The sequence below is a fragment of the Belonocnema kinseyi genome, chromosome 5, assembly GCF_010883055.1.
Source record: "Belonocnema kinseyi isolate 2016_QV_RU_SX_M_011 chromosome 5, B_treatae_v1, whole genome shotgun sequence".
NCBI lineage: Eukaryota > Metazoa > Arthropoda > Insecta > Hymenoptera > Cynipidae > Belonocnema > Belonocnema kinseyi.
Window position 1 is genome coordinate 93,704,973 of NC_046661.1, and position 10,651 is coordinate 93,715,623.

At 24.2% G+C, this 10,651-nt stretch overlaps 1 protein-coding gene across 4 annotated transcripts in view; it reads right to left on the reverse strand.

The window, feature by feature from the left end:
• Positions 1-10,651, reverse strand: part of LOC117172752 (bromodomain-containing protein 7) — a 63,402-nt gene that overhangs the window by 2,062 nt on the left and 50,689 nt on the right. For all 4 annotated transcript variants that reach the window (XM_033360949.1, XM_033360951.1, XM_033360948.1 and 1 more), the window contains one exon: positions 4,578-5,054. In XM_033360949.1, coding sequence (XP_033216840.1) covers positions 4,578-5,054 — 477 coding nt within the window. The remainder of the gene's footprint in view (positions 1-4,577; positions 5,055-10,651) is intronic.

Here is a 10,651-nt window from a genome sequence, read left to right on the forward strand (position 1 = left end):
GGTTGAAAATTAATTTTTTCGATTAAAAATTCACGTATTCCAATTAATTATTTATCATATTAATTTGAAAATTCATCTTTTAGGTTGGAAATAAATTAACTATTGAAATAAAAATCAATTTTTTAATTAAAAAACTTAACTATTACGGCAGAAAATTAAAATATTTTGATTAAAATCTGTTTTTTTTTTAAGAATTAGATTTTTAACAGAAAATTTAACCATTCTATTTTGGATGCAAATTTATCTTTTTTGAATGAAATGTCAACTATTGAATTGAAAACTGATATTTTTTACTTAGAAAGTAAAGTAGTTGTTTGAAAATTTATAAACTTTGTGAAAAATGAGCTTTTTTGTAGAAAATTAATCTTTATGGTTGAAAATTCATTTTTTTCGTTAAAAATTCACGTATTTCAATTAATTATTTATCATATCAATTTGAAAATTCATCTTTTAGGTTCGAAATAAATTAACTACTGAAATAAAAATGATCTTTTTTAGTTAAAAATTATCTATTTTGTTGACAATTTCCTGTTTTTTGTTTGTTTATTTTTGGTTGAAAATTCATGCATTTTGCTAAAAATCACTCTTTTCTTGTAAAAAATTAATCTTTTTGGTTTAAAATTTACTGCCTTGGCTTGAAAATTAGTTGCTTTTTTATTGAAAATTAATCTTTTAACTGAAAATTCAACTGTGCCATGTTGGTTCGGACATGAGTTAAAAAAAAATAAATATTGAACCATTTGTTTTGAAAAATTCTGTATTTTGTTGAAACATTTGGTCTTTTGTGGTAGAATATTAATCTTCTTGGTGACCTTGGGCACATTTTCGGTTGAAAATTCAACTTTTATATTACAAACTCAATTAAAAATTAAACTATTTTGTTCAAAAATATCCTTTTTTGGTAGAAAATCATTCTTTTTGGTTGAAACTTTATTTATATCGTTGAAATTTGTTGCTTTTTTAAATTAATTTTGTAACTTGAAATTTGACTGCTTTGTTGAAAATCTATTTAATTTGGTTGAAAACTTACTTTTTAAACTTAAAATTAAACTAATCTATTTTTCGTTAAAAATGGATATTTTTTAGTTGAAAATTCATCTATTTTCTTGACATTTTTTTTCTAGCAAATTAATCTTGTTGGTAAAAAATGCAACTATTAGATTAAAAATTAAAATATTGTTGTTTTGTTGAAAATTAAAATATTTCCTAGAAAATTTATTTTTTATTTAAAATTCATACTTTTGTGTTCGAAAGTAAATTAGTCTTTTTAGATGATAGTTCAACTCGTTTTTTGAACATTGTTTTTTTTAAACTTATTTTTATTAAAAATTGGTCTGTTTTAAGAGAAATTTCATCTTTCTTGGATTCTTTCTTGGATTCTAAAAATTTTTCCATTTGAAGTAATAAACAATAAACAAGAAATTAAAGCATTTAAAGTGGAACTCTTAAATTTGAAACTTTTAAAATTAAAGTTTAAAAGTTTTTCAATTAAAAAAAGGTTTATTCAAATCCTCAATAATCTATGCTTATAAAAAGGAAGGTACTAACATTTTTCAATTAAACAATTTTTAATGAAATGCATATAAACTGCAAAATTTAGAATTTTATAAATTATGGAGTTCAAAGATTCTGAATAAATTCCAAAAATATAAATCCACGTTAACATTTTCAATATTCCAAATTAAAGAATTAAGCAATGAACTTCAAAAAAATTCACAATTATATCATTTTAAGTCATTTTAAGCTATAAACATTCAAGATTTTAAAAAAATTTGTAGTTTTTAAATTATAAGTTAATTTATTTTCGTTTTAAATAGTTTAAGCATTCTAGAAAAGCTTCAACATTTTATTTCAAAATCTTGAAAAATCTAGAATGGGCTTCTAATTTTTCGAAATTTAAAATCATTTATGAAATTTTTTTGGAGATTTCAGACAAAAAAAAATTTAGAATTTTTTTAAGAATAGTGAAAGGCTTCAAAAGAATACAAAAACATTTTCTTAAAACTTCTAGAAAAATTGCTAATAATTTTTCATTTTGGAAAATTATTGTAACAGAAAAACTTCGTTTAAATTACTTAAAATCATTTGAAGTTTTTTTGAAGAAAATTGAACTATTCAGATCATAATTATTTTTTTTCATCAAAGATTCATCATTGTAGTTGAAAATTAACGTCTTTGATTAAAAATTTAATTATGTTGTTAAAAATTCTTGTTTGTAGTTGAAAATTAATCTTTTTAACTGAAAAAATTAAACCAATACGTGTTTGGTTAAAGGCTGATCTTCTTTATTTAAAATTTTTGTTGAAAATTCCTCTTTGTGGTAAAATATAAATCTTTTTGATCAAAAATTCGATTTTTGGTTAAAAATGTAGCTATTACGTTGCAAATTTCATGTTTTTTATTCAAAATTCATCTTCAGGATGGCCGTTTTAATCGACGAAATAAATTCCCGGTCATTTCCCGGTTTTTTCCCGGTTCGCAAACATTCTTCATGGTCAATGAAATTGAAGAAATGGAACACTAAAGCTAAAAAATTTTCCAATGTCAATGAAATTAAAAAAATGGAACACTAAAGCTAAAAAAATTTCCACTTGAGCTACTAAAAACTGGGTTGCAAATCAAACCACTCAAAGTGGAACTGTTAAATTTTGAACTTTTAAAATTGAAATTTAACAGTTTTTATTTAAAAACTTTGTCACTAATATGCTCAATAATTCACGCGTATAAAATTGAAGGTAGTAACAATTTTTCAATGTAAAAAAAGTATATACCCACGTTATCATTTTCAATGCTCTAAATTAAAAAATCAATCAATGAACTTTAAAACTTTCAAAATTATATAATTTTACGGAATTTTAAGCTAGAAAAATTAAATATTGAAAAATTGAAAAATTTTCAGTGAACACTTTTTAAATTAGAAATTCTATTAATATCTTTTCAAATAGTTTAAACATTCTTTGAAAGCTTCGAAATTTTATTTCAAAATCTTGAGAAATCTAGAAGTTCTTTTAAGTTTGTTTTAAATTAAAAATTATTTTTGAAATTTCTACAGAACTCCTAAATAGCTGTCAAAATTAATTGAAGTTTGTCTACAATTTTCAGGAAATCCTGCAAATTTTAGAAACTTTCTTTACAATTTGAATGTTTTATATAGTGTTATTTAACAATTAAACATTTATTATTTGTAGGCGAAATTTGACTAATTTTAAGAGATAAGCAGAAGTTTTGAAAAGATTCAAATGTATTTTAAAACTTGAAATGATAGCCTAATATAAAAAAATGTAGATTTTCGCAGATTTTAAGCAAAAAAATTCGATTCTTTTCAAGAATTGTGAAAGGCTTCAAAAGAATAAAAAAATTTTCTTAAGATTCATTGAAAAATTAAAAAAAAAATTTCATTTTGAAAAATTATTTTTAGAGAACATTTAAAAAGTTTTTCAAAAATTTAAACAAAATTTTCAAAAAAAATTCTAGAAAATGTTAAGAAAACTTTCTAAAATTTGCATGATAATTTTTTATCTTTTTAAAACTCCTAAATATCTCTTAAAATTACTTAAATTTATTCTAAAAATGTTCATTTGTAAATTATACATTAAAATTTAAAAGTTTCACTTAAAAATTAAGCACATTTCAAATACAAAAATTAAAATTGTAACGTTCAATGTTTAAAGGCTCTTCGAAATTATAACGATTCCAGGTTTTCTATGTCAAACAATTCTGTCAAAGATTCTTTACTTTTAAATATTTAGTTTCAATTTGTCTTAAATAAAAATACAAATACAGCTAAATATTCAATAATTAATCTTTTTTTTTATTACAACTTTCAAATTAAATGGCTTAAAAATTTAATATTTTAGACAGAAACAATATTTTTAATGTAATAGAATCCCTTAATTAAGAATATATTATTATAAAGTTATTTTTAAGTTGAAAATAGTTTATAAGCTTTCAGTCACACGTTCACATTTGTTTAATGACTAAGACTTTCAAATTGAAACCGTTTAAATTTTAACGTTAAAATCTGAAAAAATTTAAATTTTGAACTGATTTAAAATCTTGCTGTCAAATCGTTTTTGTTCTCTTTTTATTACTTCAAGTGCAGATAAGTAAAAAAAAAATATTAATCTTTAAATAAAAATATTTTTTATCCAAAATTTTCAACATAAAAGGCTTTTATTTTTTATTTGTTCAAGTCCTTGAGAAAGCATTCAAAAATTCTTTAAATTAAAAATGTAAGCTCAAAATAAAAATTTTACACGGAAAATTTTTAAAGTAACAAAATTTTGAATTACGCATTGTAAGCTAAATAATAGCATAATTGAAAAACATAAAATTTCAACTAATTATATAAAAACTGTTTAAATCGAACGTGGACAGATTTTTCTTCTACAAATTTGTAAAATTCCCGGTAAAAAAATCCACTGTCTCTACCACTGCCACTCTAATTCTTTGAAGATTGATTGTTTTAGTTAAAAAAATTTTTTTTTTTTCAATTTAACATGAAAGAACAATTTATAGCGATATATTCTAGAATGATTCAATATATAAAAAAATAAAAATATGAACGAACAACTTACCCATATTATCAAGAAAGTTGATATCGATTCCGAGTTCAGAAAGTGACTTAAGCTGATCAACGTCAACCTTGACTTTCTCAACCTGAGGATTCCGATTAACCTCTTGGATTGGTTTTTCCAGCAAATGCTTAATCTTCTCCTCCTCTTCCTTCAGCCTCCGCTTCTCATCGAGGAATTTCTTCGTTTTCCGGTGCTCGCCACTTGTCAAAATATCAAGAAGTTCATCCACCATATTCAGTGTGTAGTCGCAGTCCTTGGCAAAATCAAGAATCGATTCAGCGTACTGAACCGCAGTCTCGTCGCCGTAAGTTTGATAAACCAAATCCGATTCATCTTTCGTCAGATTGGCAAAAGTCGAGTCATAACTTGGTGCATAGGAACCAAATGCACCATAATAAAGAGGCTTTACTGGCTTCGACATATTTCTCCGGTCTTCTCTGAATCCCGCCAAGGATCCAGTGCCGTGACTTAATTTTCCTGTTAAAAAAAAAAAATCCTCACTCGACCGAAATGACCACCTTTTGAACCTGAAAAAGGGGCGAAAGAAGTGTATATTTCCCGCGAAACGCATTTGCCGGACGAAAGTACAATTTGTAAGGCGAAAGTAAAATTTGCGGGGCGAAAGTAACATTAGCAGGGCGAAAGTAAAATTAGCGGGGGGAAAGTAAAATTAGCGGGGCGAAAGTAAAATTAGCGGGCGAAAGTAAAATTAGAGGGGGCGACAATGAAATTAGCGGGGCAAAAGTAAAATTTGCGGGGCGAAAATAAATCAGCGGGCGAAAGTAAAATTTAAGGGGGCAAAAATAAAATTATCGGAGTGACGTCAAATCAGCGGGGCGAAACTAAAATTAGCGAGGCGAAAGTAAAATTTGCGAGGCGAAAGTAAAATTTGCGGACACAAGTGAAATTTTCGGGGCGAAAGTAAAATTAGCGGTGCGAAAGTAAAATCATCAAGGCGAAAGTAAAATCAGCGGGCGAATGTAAAATTAGCGGGGCGAAAGTAAAGTCATCGGGGCAAAAGTAAAGTTAGCGAGGCGAAAGTCAAATTAGCTGAGCGAAAATAGAATTAATCAGGCGAAAGTAAAATTAGCGGGGCGAAAGTAAAAATTAGTCGATCAAAATTCGAGGAGCGAACAAAGCTATAGAAAAATCCGTCGAAACCGCTTTTCAGGGCCGTGGGAAAAATTTGCTCCATTCGCCCCTTGTTGCATAACGTACTATTGTTTAACTAAAAATTAGTTTCGCAGGCTTTAAAATCACTTTCAGGGTGTCTACTCAAATTCTAGAAACAAATTCCCTGACAATTTTCTAGGTTTTTTCACATCCTTCAAAACAATCGACTCGGAATATTTGTAAAGTTTTGCGAGTTTATTATAAATAATGTTTTTTTTCTGCAGTTTCTACGGATTCAACTAAAATGTTTAATTAAGAAAGGTTTCAGAAAAAATATAGGACATTCTTCAGTATATTAGCACCACCGATTAACAAAATAATTAAATAATACTGAAAACATGGTTAATCGTTACATGAATTCGTCTCTAAAAAGTCCATGAATTTGAATAATAATTTAAACAAATTTTTAATTTATCCTTTTTAACTTGAAATTTAGGGATAATTGTCTTCAATTATGAATTTTCAATGCACTACTTTCCTTTTTCAACTAAAAAAATAGAAAAATTCGACTGAAAAATACATTTTTTTAATCTAAATAGTTGTATCTTGACTTAAGAAAGATCAATTTTTAATCAAACGGATGAATTTCTAACTAAAATGATGAATTTTTAACTGGAATACTTACATTTTAAAATAAAATGATGAATCTTCAACTGCAATAGTTGAATTGTCAACCAAAAAGATTAATTTAAAAAAAAGCTGTTTTTGTAACAAAATACATCAATTCTGAACCAAATAGTTGAATTTTAGACTAAAAAAGATCAATATTCAAACAGAAATTAAATTTTCAGTCACAAAAATTAATTTTCCACATTAAAAGCAACAAATTTGGAACCAAAATGATGAATTTTAAACTAAAAATGATTAAATCTTCAACTGGAATAGATTAATATTAAAGCAAAAAGACAAAAGCAGCCCTAGAAAAGATCAATCTTCAACCAAACTGATGAATTTTCAAATAATATGATTCATCTTCGGCTGGGATAGTTTTATTTCTACCAAAAAGACGAATTTTCATAAAAATACGTTAATTTTCAACTAAACAAAAAAAAAAAAAAAATTGTCAGCTAAAGATTGAATTGTTAAATTTTCATTAAAAAAATATTTTTAACTTTGGGTTTTTAATCCAAAAGATCGATTTTCAACTTTAAAAGTTAATTATCGGCCAAAAATTGAAAACTTAAATTTTTAGTTAAAAAAATAATGTTCAATTTTCAACGAAAAATATAAATTTCTAAATAAAATGATGGAATATTCAATTGGAACAGTTACATTTTCAGTTAAGAAAATATGTCAACCGAAAATAAAATAAATTTCAAATAAAATAGTTCAATTTTCAATCGGAATAGTTGAGTTGTCAGTAAAAAAAAATTAATTTTCAACTTAAGAAAAAAAAAGCTCAGTTTATGACCAAAGGGATACAGTTTTGATTAAAGTGATAATATTTCAATAAACAAAACAAAATTAAGTTTAAACAAAAATTTTTAACTTTTTGCCAAACAATTAAATTTTCATTCCAAAGAATATAAATTCTGAACTAAAAACGTATTTTTAACGTATTTTCTGGAAAAAATGTAGTAGTTATATATCGACTAAAAATAATTGCAATTTTTAATAAAAAACAGTTGAATTGAACCAAAAAGGACGACTTTTCAAGATGAGTTGAATTTTCACCTGAGAAAGATTTTTCAGTGAAATGAGAACAAAATTTGGAAACAAACTTTTGCATTTTATAGCATAAAAGATGAATTTTTAGTCAAGAAGATTAATTTTCAACCAAAAGAACGAATCTTCAACAAAAATATAAATATAAAGCTATTTTTGCAAATAAAAAATCATCGTTATTCAATTTTATATTGCAATTTAAACAAAAAATTAATCACGTCGACAAGTCGTATTTTTTTTGTTGAAAATCTATTTTTTTTTTTAATTTAAAATGCAACTTTTTGGTTGGAAATTAATCTGCTCTATTCGAGAATTCACGTATTTTTGTTGAAAATTCATCCTTTTAGAATGAAAATTCAACTCCTTGGTAGAAAGTTGAAATACTTTCTTAAAATTTTTGTTGAAAATTCACATTTTTGTTTGTTAAAAATAATTTTTCGAATATAAAATTTAATTATTTTGTTAAAAATTCAACTTTATTCAACTTTAATGTCGAAATTTTAAATTCTCGGGTTAAAAATTCAACTCTTTATTGTCAATTCATTATTTTGTCTTACAAATTCCACAATTCGCCATAGAATTGAAATATTTTGTACGAAATTGAAGTGTTTTTTAGAAAAGTCGTTTTCAAAATGAAAATTAGTTTTCCTCAATAAAAATTCAACTGGATCATTTATCATAAGAATTGATCTTTTTTAGTTTAAAAATTAAATTATTTAGATATTAGATTTGAGAAACGAAAACAAATATAAAATAAAAATTAATCAAATCAAATTTGGACTAACATCACATCTATTGTTCGAAATATTTATGTAGTTAACAATTTATGTAATTTGTTAAAAATTCGAGTTTTCTGATAGAAAATTCAACTTAAATTGAATCATTTTTTGAAAAAAGTCATACTTTACGGTTGAAAATTCAATTTTTTGTTAAAAATTCGTTAATAATTCAACAATTTGATTGAAATTTTGCTTCTTTCGTGACTATCATTTTTGTTAGAAATTAGATCTCTTTTACTTAAAAATGTTACTGTCTGGTTAAAAATTAATCGGTTTCGGTTGCAAAAAATCTTTTTTGTTTAAAATTTACATTTACGGTTTGAAAATTCAACTGGTTTGTAGGTTTCGCATTTTTGGTTTAAAATTTAAACAATTTGGTAGAAAATGTATCTATTTGGTTGAAAATTGATATATTTTGTTTAAAATTCATACTTTTTGGTATATAGTACATTTTTTAAAAATTAAAAATGCAACGGCATGCTTGAAAATTAATGTTTTACTTCAGGATCCAATTATTTTATTGAAAATTTGTCTTTTTATATTGAAAATTCAACTCCTTGGTTGAAATTTTAACCACTTTCTTAAAAGTCAATTGATTGAAGATATATAATTTCAGTTGAAAATTCGTTTTTATTTTTATAATTAAATTTTTTTTCAACTGAAAATTTATTGAAAATTCAACTATTTTATTTTTTTAAGTCGTCTTTTTGACTTAGAAATTGCACTATTTGATACAAAATTAAACTGTCTTGTAGAAAATTAATTATTTTTCCATTAAAATTTAATTATCAATAAAAATTTAACTATACCCTTATTGGTTGAAAATTGATCTTTTTTAGTTTAAAAATGCAACTACATAATTTGTAAAAAAAAGTTTTACAAACGAAAAAATATTATCTTAAAATAAATTAAATAAAATTTGCATTAATATCACATACATTGCTCAAAACATTTAGTTTAAGATTTATGTAATTTGTTGTAAATTCGCGTGTTTTTTTTATTTAAAAAAATTAATTTTTTTTTGTTAAAAAATGTAAGTGTTTTTTTCTTCTTTAATTCGCCTTTCTGGTAGAAAATTTAACTATGGCCCAAAATTATGCAAGTATCTGCCACTCAAAGCTAAAAAAGTAGGCTATTTACTTTTTAGGTTAGTTTGATATTAAAGTTATGTAAATTTAATTTTCATACGATTATGGAAAGTATTTAAAAATATTTTTTGCAAATTTCAAATGTGCCAAAACAAGTTTAAACAAAAAGTTTCATCTTATACCAAATAGTTGATTTTTTAAACAAAAAAATTAATTCTCAACATAAAATATGCTATTTGATATTTCAATCAAAGAAACAAATAAAATTATGAATATTTGATTGGAATATTGGAATTTTCAACGAAAAATATGAATGTTCAAAAAAGAGGATTAATTTCTTATAAAAAAACAGCGATTTTTAAACAAAATACATGAAATTTCAAAAAAAAAATTGAATTTCGAATTAAAAAAGACAATTTTTCAAATAAATAGTTGGATTTTGAATTAAAAAAGATACATTTTCCACTAAAAATGGAATATTTACATTTTCAGTTCAAACAAAAAAGACCAATTTTCATGAAAATGATTGTATCTTTAAACAAATTAATTTTCATCCAACACAGACGAAGTTTCAACCAAAAAAATTGGTCAGCCAAAAAAATGACAATCAAATTGTTGAATCGTTATTCAAAAATGATAAATTTTCAACCAAAAAGTTGAATATTTAACCAAAAAGATGATTCTTCAACAAATTACATAAATTTATAAATTAAAATTTAAACAAGAAGTTAATCTTCAACCAAATAGTTGAATTAAAAAAAAAAGTATTCCTAACGTAAAACGTAATATTTCATATTTCAATCCAAAAATACTTTTATTTTGAATTTAAAAAAAGTTTAATCCCTCCAAAAAAGAACGATTTTCAAAAAAATGATTGTATTTTTAAACAAAGAAATTACTTTTCAACCAATATAGACGAATTTTCAACCAAAAAAATGTGGTAGCCAAAAAATTAAAAAATGGCAATCAATTTGTTGCGTATTGATGCCAAAAAGATAAATTTTCTATTTAAAAAGTTGAATTTTCAACAACAAAAAAAACGAATTTTCAACAAAATACATAAATTTCAAACCAAATATTAAAATGTGTAAGCCAAAAAAATGTATTCTTAACGTAAAACGTAGCAGTTCATATTTTAATAATAAAAAGACCAATTTTCAACAAAATGGTTGCATCTTTAAACAAATTAATTATTTTTCCACCAATACAGATGAATTTTTAACCAAAAAAATTTGCTAGCCAAAAAAATGACAGATTGTTGAATCGTTATTCTCATAGCAATTCATTATAATTTCACGATAAAAGAAAGAAAACAAAGGAAATTTAAACCTACAAACTAAAAATAACGCCGAAATTTTGAACCGGGCCG